Source organism: Ptiloglossa arizonensis, chromosome 8 (genome assembly GCF_051014685.1).
Source record: "Ptiloglossa arizonensis isolate GNS036 chromosome 8, iyPtiAriz1_principal, whole genome shotgun sequence".
NCBI classification, from domain to species: domain Eukaryota; kingdom Metazoa; phylum Arthropoda; class Insecta; order Hymenoptera; family Colletidae; genus Ptiloglossa; species Ptiloglossa arizonensis.
The window spans coordinates 24,442,167-24,460,184 of NC_135055.1; the positions used below are offsets into that span (position 1 = coordinate 24,442,167).

At 44.9% G+C, this 18,018-nt stretch overlaps 1 protein-coding gene across 2 annotated transcripts in view; it reads left to right on the forward strand.

Annotated features, from left to right (window-relative positions):
* Cow (Proteoglycan Cow) overlaps nucleotides 1-17,245 on the forward strand; it is a 76,244-nt gene extending 58,999 nt beyond the window's left edge. For both annotated transcript variants that reach the window (XM_076318883.1, XM_076318884.1), the window contains exons 5-10: nucleotides 2,388-2,533; nucleotides 4,517-4,674; nucleotides 12,812-13,031; nucleotides 13,560-13,719; nucleotides 14,240-14,466; nucleotides 14,555-17,245. In XM_076318883.1, the coding sequence (XP_076174998.1) occupies nucleotides 2,388-2,533; nucleotides 4,517-4,674; nucleotides 12,812-13,031; nucleotides 13,560-13,719; nucleotides 14,240-14,466; nucleotides 14,555-14,685 (1,042 nt within the window). In that variant the 3' untranslated portion in view covers nucleotides 14,686-17,245. The remainder of the gene's footprint in view (nucleotides 1-2,387; nucleotides 2,534-4,516; nucleotides 4,675-12,811; nucleotides 13,032-13,559; nucleotides 13,720-14,239; nucleotides 14,467-14,554) is intronic.
* The last annotated feature ends 773 nt before the right edge of the window (nucleotides 17,246-18,018 follow it).

Sequence of the window (18,018 nt, forward strand, 5' to 3'; positions counted from 1 at the left end):
GAAAGCCGAAGTTTCCGCGAGTTGCCGGAAATATAGGAGGGTTTGAACGAGGGTCGAGCAAAATCGAGGGGGCCCAGGGAATTACATTTCGCATTCATGGAATACCATCGAGCCCGCGTAAATCAAAAGTTCTCGACGAACCTTCGAAAACCTCTTCGGCAGAACTGTCCGTGTACTCCGCATTTACACATCGCGGCTGTTAATCCCGGTTGGTGATGTACTCGTATAGCGCGTCGCGCGAACTGCTTCGAACGTAAAACGAAAAATCGTAGATCGCGATAAGAATCGGGGAACAGATTCGTCTTCGTTTCCGCGAATGAGTTTCGAACACGGGGATAAAATCGGGGATATACCGATGATCGTTTACGCCGAACAACCTGCTCGCTCGATCGATCGATCGAGATTTCGAGACGAAGAATATGATTCAAGGATCGCCGACAAGACCGTAACGTGTAAACCGTTCGATCGTATGTTGCGAAACGGAGCTCGCGATGCGCTTTCTGTTCCGTGAAATCATCGCGTTTTGCCCGGTTAGTCGTTGCTCCGAAACGGGACCTCGAAACCGGAAGGCACTCGAAACGATGAGTGTCGTCGAGGAATCCATACTCGTCGCGACCGTGGTCGCGATAAAAAACTCGTTGAAACAGTGGTTGGTGGTACACGAAAATTCGCGATAAAAATCTAGCAATGCTTCTTCTTCTCGACGGCTTCCTCTAGGAGCGTTTTTATAAGAAAAGCTCAAGTTTCTACGATCCTCCTTGTACTTTTCTTCTTTTTCTCCTTCTTCTTCTCCTTGCTCTTTTACGTTCCTCGAGCGCGATAATAAGGACGTCACGTTGCGAAGGAATATTACGACGATCGTATTTAAATGCCTTTCTCTCGATTCTCATCTTAGTAGCTAACCAAAATTCAGTGGTATAAATTCCAACATTTCTTTCCATGCCAGAGGGGATATATCGATTCATTTTCAGAACAATTATCGTACATTCGCTTCTTACGCGTTGTTTACGCATACGCATATTTTTTAAGAAATAAATGTTTCGTAATCTTCAATTTCTCGTAACGATTCGGGGCAAGAGGCCGGATGATAGATTTTGGACGAAAGGAGATTATTCCTCTCATTGTTTCAGCGCGCAACAAGGTCGACACTCGAGAACGCTCGTTAGGTCGATTGGACGGTTTCGGTCGAGTCTGTTGTTCCTTGGGTTCGACGAATCAACAGTTGCAGAACGGACCGTCGTAAACGCAGAATTATGAGCGGTTCTGGAGGAACGCGAGACCGGTAATAAAGAACCTTCGCTCTACGTAGGAGGGTTTCGCTGTGAATTCGGCCACAGTGCCACCGGTAGGTGGTGCTTGGAGAATTTGCGGTCGTCGGCAAACGTGTAATTAGTTTAAACCGAGTAACGTGGTAATTAAGCCAGTTTAACTCCTTTATCAAGACGAAGCCGGTCCCCGTCTACCTTTGGCTTCCCGAAGTGAGGCGTCCCTGCGGCTTCTTGGTCTCTATACCATTGTCGTCGCATCGCGATACACAACTAGAGAATGGAGATGGGTGGGGTGGGAGACGAAGAATACCGTCGAGTATTTTCAAAATTACACTCCGAAAAGGAATCGATCTCGCGATCGAGCTCGAGGGAATTGTTACAAAAACGAACGATCGATCGTCTCAAGGTTCTCTTTCTCCGTCTTCTTCGTCCGCCGGCACGACGACATCGCGTCCACCGTTTTGACCGTTCTCGTTCCACGGATCTTTAAAGTTCACGCATTAGGGAAGACTAAGTACGGAAAATGTAATACAGGCTCGCGGCGTAACATCGTGCCGTGTAATATTGTAAAATTATAATTAACACGGCCGCATTTAAATTTACGAGACACACCTTTCTCGCGGTGCAGCAACACTGTCGTTGCATTTGCGAAAAAACTGTGCGAAACTTACGGACTAAATTTAATAGCCAAATATTTGTTTAATAACCGGTACTCTTCTCGTATTTTTATTTTGCTTCCTCCGGTCTGGGTTTACGTAACTATCTAACGTGCCCAGCAGATCTATGCACGCTCCGTAACGGTCTCTTGAACACGAAATAGTCGATCGAACGTATTACGAGTTTCGAAAAATCGTTGAAACGATGTTTCGGTGTTTGAAATTATCCCGTTTGCGGTGAGTGATTTAAATACGGTGTTTCACGGGAAACGGGAAACGGGAAACCGGAAACGGGAAACGGGAAACGGGAAACGGGAAACGGGAAACGGGAAACGGGAAACGGGAAACGGAAAATGGAAAATGAGAGAAAACACGGGGAACACGGTGCGTTTGCTCGAGTCAACATGTACTTCGTCATAGGACGGTTTCATGTAACGACGCAAACACGTCCCTTTTGTTGCAGATGTCAAGAATGTCCTGTGGTGAAGCCGACGTTCCTTTGCGGAAGCGATAATCGCACGTACAGTTCACTGTGCCGGCTGGTATACCACAATTGTATTCACCATACATTGATGAGCATTGCCTGCAAAGGTTTCTGCCCCTGCAAAGGTAAAAATCTTCAAAAAATGCTTAATATATTGCCCTGCACAACCGTTTCAACATCATGCACCGTCGGTATGACACGAAACGAATGCTCTCGGTGTCCCGTAATTGTTTTCCGTGCGCGCAAAAAGTAAACGAGTTCCGAAGGAGGAGAAGAAGGTTCTTTGGATAGGTCGTGTTGTCGTTGGTGCGGTGGCTAGATGCTTTTTGCTCGTAGGAAAAAAATTATTGGACTTCGATGCGGATACGTGTGTGTACATTGCGAGCTAGGATACCATCAAATGTTTCGATACTTGACAGAGATTATACATACATACGTACTTACATACGCACGTGTATTATATGTATCCGATTATGTAAGAGACACGTGGGGATCGGGTACGTGTAACGCTATTAAATTATTATATTCGTTTCTCATATTCATTTTCTCTATACAGGATCGCAGACGCGTTTCGATGAAAATATTTGATACGCGGTACCGCTCGACTCGATTCTTCGTCTCGTAAGGAATACGAATATAGGCCGAGCAAACTCGATTTATTATCCGGAAAGCTGGTTTGATTTATCACCGACAGCTATTGAAACTCGAATTAACGATTCAACGGGTCTCGTTCGTGGCATATCCCGATTCGGGTGAAACCATCGACTTCGAGCCAAACGTTGGCCGCAATTTTCCTTCGTCGATGTTGCAATGCTTCTCTTTTTTCGTCTCGTTCTTTTCTTTCTTCGTTTTCTTTTTTCCCTTTTTTCTTTATCGCAAACGAGAACGACTCTCGCGATACTTTTCAGCCGTCTCGAGCTTACCGGTCGGCGCATACGTCGCGATTACGTTTAAACACTCCGACGGGCCGTTTCGTAATCGTCGACTTTGCGCGGACATTTTGTAATTTTACACGTGAAATTAATTCGTTAGTTTATTCATAGACGGTCGCGCGTAGTCTGTTTAACAATGGAACCGTGTTTGCGTCTCTCCGCTTGGACTCGAGAACAAGCACACCTACTATGAATATTCATAATCGACTGTTGGAACAATAATGCCGCTGTTGAAGCGTACGAAGCGGTACGAGCTCGTCGATCTGGTGAATTTGCACCGAGAAAAGAGTAGTCGAAGCTCGAGGGACCGTATACAAGCTACATACTTGTACGCTGGAAGAAGTATCGTTGTGTGTTTTGGATAAACGTTCTTACGTACGCGTACACGTTACTCCTTGGTTACTTCGATTATCTCGGTTCGTATCAGAGAGTTGGCCAACTTACGAAAAGAGTGGTACATTCTGCCAATCGTTCTTCTCAAAGAAGAACACCTATCGGTGTCAGCGATCAACGCTAGAGTTGTTTGGAAAACATCGTGAATTCCAACGAATTTAAATATACTTTTTTGTTCATTTTTTTAACGAACTCAAAGCGAACCATTCCTCGCTAATCGCAATCGAAATAAACATCGGGCGATTAATACATCGCTGGCCGGGTGGCCGGCACTGGAGCGTAATATATTCGAAAGCGGTCGTGTAAACGTCGACGATCGAATTTTGTTGCGTCGAGGAGCGAGGACCGATGGTCGTTGCGCGTTTGTTTAAAAATCATCGAAATACCTGGGAAATTTCGGCCAGTTTGATTACACGCGGTTAACGAATTATCACTCGGTTGCTCGCGTTTCGTGCAGTGTTCGTTGATTTTCAAGTCGCGTAGATGTTTCGACTTCCGACACGCATCGAGTGCGAGCATCGTCCTCCTCGCGTCAATTTTTTCATTTTCCAATGACTCGTAGATCACGAACTCTCGAACCGATCAAGGGGAGGACACGTGGAGCAAACTCGTAGAAATCGGTCCGATCGTTGCGGATTCGGATAGAGACGCGCCTTGTTGTCGACTATCGACGAACGATCGCGTCACGAGCAAAATATGCGACCAATTAAACGCGGAGTAGAAATAGCGCGTTTACTTTCTCCGGATAGAGGATTTTAACAGGCTGTGAAATGGATTTTTCAGCGGCCGATCTACGAGCGTACAACAAGAAGATGCAAATAGAGCGACTAAAGTCCAAGATGGGCGAGATGATGCGGAATCGCGACATCACGCTCACGCCCCGTGACTTCAATTACGACAATCACCATTACCAGTACCTAAAGTACACGAAACGTGCCAAGGTAAGTCCGGTGTTTTCTTCCGAAGCATTCAACACAGTCGGTTCGACACGTTGGTCGTCAGATCGGTCGGTGGTGTTGCGACAGTACTCCGAGGTTTCGAACACGCTTGGTACCTTTCGAATCAATCGACAAATTTTGATCACGAATACATCGAGAACGAGGTAAAGTTGAAACAGTATGAATCCATTTTCGGAAAGTATTGTAAATAACACTACCCGAGGCAGCGATGTTTTTGCCAACTCGATGTACGTTCGATCAAGAATTTTATTACCAGCTGGAAAATGTCTCTCGATTGTGTTGTTACCGCTATTATTTGACAATCATCTTTGATCGAGTAGAAAGTTGGTCCCCTATTTTACCGGGTTTCAATGCGCGAAAGCATCAAAGTTTAATCAAACCATTCGAGACGCTGACAGAATTACCACGGAATTGATATTCGGATGAAAAGTGGTTCAAGTAATATCGAGAAATGATCAAGTGGTCGTTTTAGCGGCGTAATAACGCAATAACGCAATAACGCAATAACGCGATAACGCGATAACGCGATACAGAACGTGCGCTCACACTAGGCTAATAAACAGCCGTACACAACTATCGTTTCGGATCGTTATTACGGACAGTATATTTTGCGGCGAGAATATTAGTCGGAATTGGACGGAAATTGTGATGTACAATCGTCTCGGAAGACGATGCATCTGGCTCGATGCGGCGGAGGATACCGAAGACCGTGCGTAACCCCGACAAACTAGCTACCGCGTCGGATAAAACCACGAGAGACCGCGATGAAGAAGGAAACAGAGCCGCAACGGTCAGCAATTTCGAATTCTGCAGAGTCGCGTCGACGGGAATTCTTTGTCCGATAAGAATTTTCACGATCGTTTGACCGGAATCTTGCATTACCTACACAGAGAATATACGCAAAGAAGCCTAGGTCGATTAGGAAATAACATTCAACGAGTTTCCCTTTGTATTCTGTCGATACGGTGTGCCTTGTATCGTAATGGCAGCTGCGAATTCGTGATACGTAGCTGTTACCAACATATCACTCGACGTTAATCGATATTATTTCGAAAGAAATTTGCACAATAGTTAGATCGACCATCGTAGCATTCGGTGCTTCGAGATTTATACATTATTAATTCAACCGCCGCACGAACAGTTACCGCGATTTCATTTATTCGTCGAGGTTTAGCAAAACGGACGAGTAAATATTTGGGGGGGGGGGGGGGATTTTAAACGGCACCATTACTATTCGTATTAGGGGCTATGAATTATTTAAGTTGAAATCACAGATTCGCGAGATGAACAGCATAACGTCAGGCTAAATTGCAAAATAAATCCTCGACCGAGAAGGTTGAATCGCTTTCCATTTAACCGTTTGCGGTCTCTCTCTCCCCTTTCGCCTCCTCCTCCTCCTCCCCCCCCCCCCCCACGAACCGGACTCGTTACCGTATTTCATCCGACGGAATTCTGTAAATTGTACTCCGCGCAAGATTTTGCGACAGCCTCCCCACTGCCCATTAACGTAGTCCGTGTGTTTACTACACCGTGAAATATTCAAACTGAAAAGGTTATAAAAAATTTAGTACATTACTTGCTCAAAGTTCAAAATGGAAACGAAAAACGAATTACGCGATACGATTAAAACGGTTGATTCGAATCGAATGCTAAACTTCTTACGAACGTAAAAGTAATTTTTTGAGATTACGACTGCAATAAGTTGCGTAGAAAAACGGGAAAATTTATTCGAAAGCGAATCTTTAATAAATCTGAACTAATTGGAAGGAACGGTGGCGTTCCAGCTTAACGGGATTTAAATTAACGGAGGTTGCGAGAATGGCAGTAAAAACGTAAGAGCGAAAATTGAACGACCCCTGGATTGGTGTTCGATCCTTCTATTCTGAAATCTTCGATACTAACGATAAGTTAATTTCGAGATGTTAAATTTTGGTAGTCCTAATTCTGAAATTTTACGCTCTGCACTCTTATGTTTTACGAATCGAGTTTCTCGGTTCTCGATTTTTACGTACTGGAAGTATTGGAATTCTGGGCTCCAGAATCCTAAACTCGCAGGATCCGAAATTCGATGCGAGGTCTGTTCATCGTGTTCGAACGCAGTCCGTGACATAACGATTTACCCGGGATGCCTGTACTTTGCGGGCTTTCTATAGCAGCGACCTTGTAATTTAAGGTCAAAGGTGGGGCTGCGCCACGGAGTCGCTCGATAAAACAGCAGCCCAGCAGTGATAGAAGTCTCACGAACAGGGGAAAAGGAATCGCACGCCGCGGTATCCTTTGATTTATGCGATCGATTCGATTCCGTCTACTCTTTTCTCTTTCTCTCTTCCTTATCCGTCTGCTACAAAATCTGCGTTCGTTTTATCGCTCCTCCTATGCAGATACATCGAGTGTCCAGCTCGAAGTTACGTTTCGTTCGTTGAGTACAGTTCCGTTCGAACGTTTGCTCGTAAAACGCCGAATTACAAAAAAAGACCGTTGTTCCGATCCGTATCCTGCTTACATCGAGCCGAGCTAAGTTCAGTCGACTCGAGTAATTTTCGATCGATCGCGACGAACAGTTTTCGTTCGACAATATTAGTCTCGAGACGGTTGCATCTCCGTAACGCGTTGACAGGTCCCTCTTCGTTCGCTCGTCGAGATTTTCCGCCTCCTTTTCATCCCCCGTCCAAACATTACGTGGATAATTTCAATCCCAAAGCTCGACCTACGAATTTTTCCCCTTTCCGTTCCGTGAACTCGATACGCGGACCCTTTGTCATCGTACACATATCCGATCACCCTCCTCGCGTTTACCCTATTTCCGCCCTTCCGTCCGTCTACGCGTAAATACGCGATACGGCGCTTTGCGTCTTTTGGTTCTCGAATCGAAACGAAACATGGTCGAATTTCCCGTAAACGAACGTACGACCGTGGTTCGTTTTACCGTTTAATCCTTTCGGTGCGATATTTGTACCGAGAGAGGAAGAGAGGGTGCTGGTGGTGATGCTGGTGGTGATGCTGCTGGTGGTGGTGGTGGGGTAATCGGTGTGGATAGTTTTATCGGAGAAACGAGAAGCGCCGAACGAACTTGAATATAGTACGTACCTTTCGTTTCGAGCCACCGAACGAACGTTCTCTTATTTTAAAGGGGAACACCAAGAGGTAGAGAAACAGGATACATACGCGTATCGATTTCTTTTTAGCTGCCCAATTCTTCTTTGCGTTTCGAATATTGTGAATGAACAGCAGGCGTTGGGACATTGCGGGCTACGCGTTTAATTCGATATCGGTTACTAAAATATTTGTTTCTCAAAGTACACAATGGCCGCCAGATACTCGGAGGAAGCAAATAAAAAGGGAAAAAGGGTACAGGGCGAGCGAGATATCGATAAATAAAAGTTACAAACTAACGGAGCATCTACGTCGGGGCGAGGTTAGTTGCGTATGCGGCGGGCTGTCTGGAATTCCCTGGCACGGAAACTACCACCCTCGCCCGGAATCGGAAATTAGCGTGTTGTGTCGGTAAATCATAACTTTCCTCGAGAATAGTTTGTGTGTGCCTCTCTCTCTCTCTCTCTCTCTCTCTCTCTCTCTCTCTCTCTCTCCCTCTCTCTCTCCCTCCCCAAACACCGAACATCGCGAATACGAAGGAACGGCGGCTCGATGAAACCTCGCGGTTACACCGTATGCTATGGCCCGTGTTACGAACGAAATCGACGACACACCTACCTACGTGTTTACCTATATTCCTCTCTGAGTGGGTATTTGGATAAACAAGAGCCGTTGTTTTCTTAGAACAACCGTCTACGTACGTACTAGGTAAATTACGAACTTTCTCCACCCGACACTAATGCAGCGCGATAAATCGATAATGCGCGCGAGCGTGCACGATGCATTAGGATTAGAACCCCTAGAGTCGCGTAGAACCTCGGAGTCGTAGATTCAACGACCGATCGAGCGGACTTAATATTCGTCGAATAGAAACGAATACAAGACAATTCCGATTGATACGCACATACGCATAATTACGGCCGGATATCTTCGTACGCTTCGCGTCGGTCGTTCGAAATTGCTGAATTATTCAACGAGCAACGTGTTTCTCGCTCGATCGATAACAATCGCGTTCGATTCGATTACGTGGCTTGCTTAATGGCCTTCTTTCTTTCGATCTATCGATTCACGGTGGTAGGAATCGTCGAGGAAAGTTTTTCGCAGAAAATGGTCGTCCATTGGAGGGAAAAAGGGTGCGGCCCAGTCGCAGCGCTTCTTTGAAAATTGATCAGCGATAATTGGTTTTGCGGCCGGCCGACTGCGCAATTAGAAATTAAAAGCTCGAACCCGTTGTCCTCGTCGCAATGCTCGCGGCTATGTCACACCGTGAATACAACAACGAGTCAGACGTGAACGGTGTTCGAACGCGTTCCATGTTGCATTATGCAGTTTGACTGCTGAATCGTACAAGTTCGAGCGCGGTTCGTAGCGGATCGTGTCTGGTCGGTATGTCGATCGGCGTGCTTACAGGCACTGGTTCGCGGAATTTTCAACGAAATCGTTACCTACACGATTCAAGGGAGTAATCGATCGTTACAGAGTCGCGACAGCTGGTTCCACGATGTACAGCTCGTAGTTTGACCGCAACCAGCTCGAAAACGAGTCGAAATATAAAGGATCGTTTGAGTTTTCCGAGCCGATTCGACGACGGTTTTCAACGAAGACGGCCGTTACGACGATCGATCTGTCCCGATTTCGTAGCGAGCAGCACCTCGGGAAATCACTGGCCGTCCGTTAAATATTAACCATTCGTTGGCCATTTCGAACAGCGAGTTCATTGTTTTCGCGTGACCGGTTCACGGGGGAGTGTAACGATTCCGATCGATCCGCGCTCCAAGAGAACGTTGGCGTTGTTACGTAGCGGATCCGGTACAGCGAACCGCTGTTTTCGTTTCATCGACCAAAACACTTTATTCGAACGACACGACCGACATGGCTCGATGGCTAGCCATCTCGACGCAAGCACCTATCCACCTATCCACCTATCGATCTACGGCCAGATAAATTCACGCGAGAACACGCCGCGAACGGTCGTAATTTCCTTGTACCTTTTCGCGAATCATCGAACAAACCCCGAGTATTCGCGGCTCCAGCCACCAACGAAACTAAGATCCGGTCCAGAAATCATTGCGTACATTTCGGTACGAAACGGTCTACAAGGAGACGTCGAGATCGCTACCGACGATCGAACGTTAACGGTTATCTATCGTACACGGTCTCGAACAGAGCCGTGTATCGATGCCGATAGTCGATACACGCGCGACGGCGGTGGTCGTTGACGTTAAAACTAGTACAGTCTCTTAAATAAGCTCGAACGGAATACGATCGAACGTAACGTACCGTGTATCATTTTCATCGATCGGCACGGAAGAGGATACGCAAAGAGAAATCGATGGAATATCGGAGGATGTTGAAATTACTATAACGAGAAAAATCCGTTGAACGTATGTATCGGTTGACGACCCATTGGTGTTTACGCGTACGCGGGTAGACAGGATTTTCCGTGGAAACCGTAAACGAGTGTTGCTCGCTTCTCGTGCGAGGCAACTTTCATCGAACGAAAGCAAATTGCAAAGTAAACAGGGAAGTGAAACGGAAAATTACGTCGGAACGGAAGAAAAGTTAAGGGCGATAAAGCAAAGGATTTTGAATTTAAAAGCCTTTCGAGACGAAGAACGACGAAAGCTTTTGTCCGATAACTCTTCCGTGCTCGCTCTTGTCACTCGAACGGATTAGTCGTTTCAATGAACATTTCATTGCGCGTTTTGTTCCGGTGTGTCTTCCATTCTCGGTCGTTGAACAGCGTTAGCTTTCCTCTTAGTTACCGGGATTCGACGTTCCTTTCTTTCTCCGTGATTGTATTGTCTTTTCGAAAAATGTCCCCGAACTTTGCTTTCCGCGCGCGAAGCTCGAACAACGTTCAAAAAGAAGTCGGTGTCTCGTTAAAAGTTCCGTTTAATTCGCAGTAAGCCCATTTTTCGAAGGGCGCGACTCCCGCGAGCGACAACGCGCATCGCGGACGTTTTTCGAGACACTGTCTGCCTGAAATTCAATTTTATCAACGATCCCCGATCGATCCTTTTCGGCGACTCGAAACTGAACATCCCCGGGACATTCGTTCTCGAATCGATGGAGAGAAAACATTTTACGACGGCGCGCCGCGCTCGTAGAAAACGCGTTCTCTCTCTCCCGATACGATCGTCGTTACAAACCGAGCAGCAACCTTCACCGCAAAACATTCTTCGATTCGGAAAATAATCGATAGAAATATACCGTACCTTCGCCTACAATATCTTTGCTATATTTTCAATTTGTTGGAAAAGAAAAAATAAGAAAAATCTCCTTCCCCTGTTTCTATCAATATTTCACAACGAACGTGGAACGCAACTCATCTTCTTAGCGAGGAAGAGTTTGCGTAATTGTTCGAATTCCGTAAAATAAAATAGAAAATTTTGCGAGTATCTTGCAACGGTCGTCGAAGCGATCGCAACGAATTACTCGAACGAGAATTTCTACGATTTACGTCCTGCTCCGTGAAGCAGAATTCTAACGGGAGAGGAAAAAAAGGAAGGATTGAGAGCAACGCGACGCGGCGCGGCGCGGCGCGGCGCGGCGCGGTCGAGCGTAGATAAAGTAGCAGGCAGACCGACAAGGTCGGTGTCGCCAATTTCAGTAATCACCAGTCACTTGAAATCTGGAAATCGACCGGATGCGAGAATTTTCTTCGAAGGCTTTTAATTAATTTCCACGATCTCGCTTTCTCGTTCGACAACGTTATCGATTTTTCGACGCTTGTCATTTCGAATCTCAAAATCATACTCGTATATAATGTAGCACGCGTTAAATTTCCTGGCCTCGGGCTCGATCGTTGGACCGTGCGCAAAACTGTGATCCTCGATTTGAAAATAAAACCTCTACTGCGAATGCTCGCGATTTCACGGAAGACCATCGGAAAAAATGATCGACCGATACATCGGGATCGTCGAACCCTGGAGTACTATCGGTGCGAATACCTGTACAATATCGTTTAATCGTGAGGAAATTAAACTATTTCGCGGATGTAACGTATATTGTCTCGTTTCGCTCGATCGAGCAACGTCTCCAACCAGACTCCGTTCGGTGCATTCCGAACAAATACGAGAGTCGCGAATCGTGTCTAGAGAAATTCGATACGTTAATAGATGGATCCGTACCAGGTGAAACTTACAGATTCTCCGGATACCTTTGGTAATCCCAGATAAGATCAAAGGATCGTCTCGATCCTGTAAACAGTTGCTATATATCTCATATATTGTTTCAAAGGACCGAAAACAATAATTTCCGAGTTACGATTACGGAGCTAGAACCCTCGCGTCGACGACTCGCATTTTCGAGCAGCACAGACGAGGCGTCTTCTCCATCGATCCGACGGAAAGCGTCGCCAGACAGCGAGGAGCCGTAACATCGTTATGGTTGGCTGGAACCCTCGTAAGACCGATCCGATCCGATCTATGATTCTCGGTTACTCGATCGACGCGCAATTTTTGCTCCGCGCGTCAGGATCAAACACAGCCCGGTTAATTGATTCGATACGAAAGGAGCAGATTGTTGCGTCGTAAATCCGATCGAAAATTGCCACAAATCGCTACTTTCCTGAAATTAACACGTACAAGACAAACGGGACACAATTCTCGCACTATCGATCTCCTTGTGGTCGCGGAATAAAAGAACAGTCAGTTAACTACTATATTTCGTAGACGACGAATTTTACGAGGCTACGACGATTCGTAAGATACAATTTTAACTTGTCGTTGTTAAAATAATTTCCTTGTGCACGAAAAGTCGAAAAAAAAAAAAAAAAAAACGAATCATCTCCAAACAAACGTTATATATATCCTCGATCGTAACGGACAATTCCAGGAAAGACAGTAATTCGAACGAAGAGACGTCTTCGGCTACGACCGCGACGTAGCTCGTAACGTGGTAGGGATGTACACATACGTATGTAATCTTTTGCGTTGTTTACGTTTCCTTTCTCTGTCCGTCGTCTCGTACGAGTAAGCGTGAATTCGAGTAGACCGAATTGAATTTTCGTAATGTTTTTCAGGCACTAGCCGCTAGCGGCAAATACGACGACAAGCATTTGTCGAGCAACGAAGTAATGGAGAAGACGCCATCACCATTGAAGTCGATGTACAACTCTCAGTCATCGCGGAATACCGATTGTCCGCCATCCTCGAAACCTGCAATGGCGAATCGTTTGTTGGACTGGTTCTCCGTCGTGATGGCAGATTCTAAGCACCGTCGTTCGCATCCTAAACCGAAAGGTAGGGAAACGCAAACAAGTCGAAGCGCGGCCGTTTCTATCGTACGAAAGAGACCGGTCGTGTACGAAATTCTTCTTCAATGAGAAAATCGGAAACACGTCGATGAACAATACGCGCTGCATACCCGTATCGCGGGGACTATACTCGAATGTAATGTACGTACAAGGGACTAATTGCTCCGCACGGAAGGTGATGGGCGGGATCCGAACGTTACAATTCGGAACTATCTCCGCGTCGATGCACGCTATTCGACTTCGGTACAATCACTTTCGTACCAGTTCGGAAACGTCCGGTGAGAACGAATCGTTTCCATTCGTGATTGAGCGCGATTACTTTGGTGCTTCACCGTCGATATTGTTAACCAACCTCAGACCATCCGACGATTCCTTCCCTTCTCCGCGATCTTACGACCGTTCTCTCAACGATACCGAAGATCGAACAAATTTCGAAATTTAAATATTTAGGAGGTATCTATTCGATACACGGTTCCGAGTTGATTCCGTTACATTTCGTTCGTACCGTTTCCAGGTCACTTCCTCATCGGTTGCCAGAGCGAGGTCAGGTGGATGTTCGGACATTTGGACAACGATAATGATGGCCGACTCTCCCTGTCCGAGCTGTACGGGCTCGAGCACGATCAGAACGAGCCGTGTCTAAAACCGTTCCTGGACGGTTGCGACACCAACGGGTGAGTGAGTTTCGAGGGTGGCGCGAGTTCCGCGATTCCGTCCACGTCGAGAAAAAGAGATACCCGCCCTTTATAATCCGCTTGTCGCATCGCGAACCAATTTTTCTTCCCTTTACGTAATCCTCGTTCTTTCTGTTGCTTGTAAATCATTAAACGGTGGGCGTGGGTGGAATACGTGACCCGAAAAGAGAACGCAAAAACCCTTTCAGTTTTTAATACCCTTCGAAGGCGGGGAGAGGAAGGGGGGAGTGGGTGGAGGAGTTGCGACACTCGAGTGTAATAGGTCTCGAGCGTACGTGCCTTCCGACCAAGTAGCTGGTTGGTTAAGAGCCGCGCGCGAGTGTGAAACTTTCGTTTCGAGTCAATTGCTTTTTGCATACGAAGGTGAAAATAATATACGATACGTTACGTGTTATTTTCAACCTGACGGATGCGTAACGGATACGTAACGGATGCGTAACAGATGCGTAACGGACGCTTAACGATCGTACAAATTTTATCCTCGTGATATCGTTCTCAGGGACATCTTCGTCAGCGGTCCCGAGTGGTGCGGATGCTTTTCAAAGGCCGAACGTCCCTGCGCCGCCGTACGCAAACGATCGACCCCCGACATTGCACCTGCTTGCGACTCCCGAGGATATTACCGAAGTACCCAGTGCCATCGTAGTCTCGGACTCTGCTGGTGCGTCGATCCCCATGGTGTGGAGTTCGCTGGAACCAGAACACGCGGCAGCAAGCCGGATTGCGGTAAACACGCGACGCTCGTCCGTTAGCTCCGACAAAGTTTGCGGAGTTTCTCGATTGTACAACATCGAAAGATCGAATCATGTTTCAGACACGATCGTGAACAAGATCGGGAACGGAGGCCTGAAGACGAATAGCGTGGACCTGGACGACGACGAAGACGGCGGTACAGACTCCGCCCAGGACCTCGAAGGCTCCGCCGATCAGCCTTTAGATTTCTAGATTACTTCGGATCGGTCGATAACGCAACAGCAACAGTGGCGACAGCAGTAACCCAATGCAGCACCTTAACGCGATATCGAACAGTCAGACGACAAGGTTTCCTTCCGATCGTCCGCTTGTTTCGTGTACCGCCGTTGTGATTGGAGGTGTCTTTGGTGAATCAGAGCGACGGAGACTGCGAGCCTAATGTCAGTTCGGAGAGCAACGAAAAGCACGACGATTGGCATTCTTGACTTCTTTGTTCGCGGCGGCAGCGACGGTTGGTTATTATTCTTAACCCGCGAATTTGTCCGATAGAGAAGAATATATATCCGAATCGATCCATCGAAGAAGGAGACAAGTGCCAAACGGGTTAAGTGGCCATCGAATCGGAGAATCTACCAACTAGGAAACAAGGAAACTCCACACAGTGCAATAACCGAGGGGCTACTTCGTGCAATAGCGATCCCGTGCAATGCATCGTCTTAATCAAAGCGCAAAGACTCTACAGGAACGTTGATTTACCCCATGTGCCAGTCGAGGTACCTCCATGCACAACTCGTTCTATAAATAATACAATTATACACTATTTATGCGTATACAAAATTAGAGAGAGAGAGAGAGAGAGAGAGAGAGAGAGAGAGAGAGAGAGAGAGAGAGAGAGAGAGAGAGAGAGAGAGAGAGAGAGAACCGCGCAGTAGTAGGAACGAAAGAAACTCATCCTCCATCGGGTAAAATTCGTGTCAACTCCATACGATGTATACACAAGTTACGATATATCTTTAACGAGAAGATGAGGAAACAGAATGCTCTATACAACTATAATTTCTAACCACGCTAGATTAACGATATCTCACGAATCGCAATGTCCAAGCATTATGTATGCGCACGACTTACGATAATACGACGAACGAAGACAAGTTGGCTGAGAGAGAAAATCCGGCCGAAAGGTCGAAAATGCTTGCGTAACCCATGTCACACGCGAATAGCTTTAATCGAAATCCCTTTACCGATTCACGGGAAGATATTACGATGCAGAGTGTTTCGCAAAATGTAAGTATTATTTCGAACAGAATCTTACGATACGAAGACTTCAAGAGGAAGATTACAAGGTCGCGCACTGTTCCTAACGAAAGAACAAGTCGAAACGATTAAATCGACACTATGAAAGTGTTTTCGAACAATTAATAAGGCGTTTGTAGAAACTTTATTTATTATTTTTCTACACCGAAGTCGTGTTCACATTTTACGAAACACTCGGCGTATAATTGGGATAGATTTCCGTAGCTTATTTATTTACTTTGCTTTCTACTTCTTTTTCTTCTTCTTTATCATCATCGTCATCGTCATCGTCATCGTCATCGTCATCGTCATCGTCATCGTCATCGTCATCGTCATCGTCATCGTCATCGTCATCGTCATCGTCATCATCTCCTCCTTCTTCTTCTCCTTCTTATTATTTTTCTTTTCTTTCTTCTCCTTCTACTTTTTCTCCATATTCTTCTCCTCAAGGTTTTGTTCTCTTCTCTCGTAGCCATCTTGTGTTGCGGTCTAGTGTAAGATATACTTGCATAAAAAGATGACCTATTTCGTACTCGCTAACTACTAAGCAGCAGTTCAATCACGACGATAAAAGAAATTGTACAACATTGTTTCGTGTCATGAATCGTATATTTCAAGCGTTGAAAATTGTTTTAAAGTAACGTTTAGAAAAGTAAACGAGCATTTTTGATATTCAACGAGCACGTCGTGATTAATCTGCGTTTACTTGTAATTATAAGCATTTTTACTTACGACTTTTACTTAAAGAGCGTGTGGTACACCGTAGGTAATAGAGTATAACATGTAATCCGTAGAAACCATGATCGGTGTGACTATGTGAATATGCCCTAGCAATTAGAAAGCAATTTACGTAAGAATAGCCAGTGCAAATTGTACGCGTATCCGCATCTAAGGAACACATGGAAGTTAAATTTCTATACTTGGCTTATTTCACTTTGACACCCCCCCCCCCCCTTCCCAACCCCCACAACACATACACACACATTCTTCGGTAAATTTCGAACCCTTTAGTACCACTGGCGTATTATTGTTAATTAGAAACAAGCGTATCCTGAATTTCAGTACTTATACAAGATTTATTGTACTCTTCGTAGGAAAAGACAACGGGTAAACTATCCAAGAATAATATATTGCGTTGTAACAAGTAACATAGAAGACCGCATCTTTTTAAAACATCAAAGTATAAATAAAAATTGTTAGGAATTTTCACCACGCATACTTTTTGCAAAGTTGAGCGCAATTTCCGCCTGAATTTATTATTATCTGTCCACCTAGATTAACGAACGTAACTCGAAGCAAACAAACATAGTTTTACCGAAACGTCGTCTTGCATATTGTATATACATAATTATATACAATGGGAAAATCATCGTCTATGATCTTCGCAACGTGATGATTTTTGTAAGATATGCACCTGGTCGAAGCGTAAAGAATTTTTACTTCATTCCAGAGCTACTATCGATATTGTACATGTGGCTGTAAGAATTCTTTATGAATAAAGATTGTTGTAGAAACCTGGGGATGTTACAGTTATTTTGAACCTCTTTACTCGCAACTGCACGACGAAACTATACCGAACAGAGAAATGTATTATTTCTATTTAAAAAACATAATAATGAAACGTTTGAAAAACTTGTTTAATTATAACGATAAAATAACAAGTGAGGAATATTATGGTATTATTACCAATTTGAACAAATATTCAGGTATAATCGTTTAACAGCGAAATGATTTAGTCATTGATATAAGATGCAATACAAACTTAATATCCAACTTTATCCAAACAGTCCCGCGATGGATGCATTCTTCGTTTATGTTTTTATATGAAACAAAATAATCCAAAAAACACAAATGGCACCATCTACGGCAGAACATCCAAGTTAGTCGAGAAATAGGTTATCAGGTCTAATAGGAATCAGCGATTAGTTCAGAGTTAGTTCAGGCTTAGTTCAGGGTTAGTTCAGCGGTTAGTTCAGCGGTTAGTTCAGGGTTACTTCTGCTACTACAATTATTACTTCGCATATCTTAAAAAGTTAATAAACTTAAACAACATGTTAGAAAACATGTTCTGCATTGAAATTCGATTAAAATTAATTTCTATGACCTCGTTAACTCTTTGTAATGAGTCAATTAGATACATAAGTAAATAATATACATGTAAATAATGTGGTATTTGTAATATTAATATTCGGAACATTCGCAAATGTTAATAATGATCGAGCAGAATAATATAATTTGTTCAAAATTTAAATAAACCGAAAAGTGCTTGTGGCACTATCTACGGCAAAATGT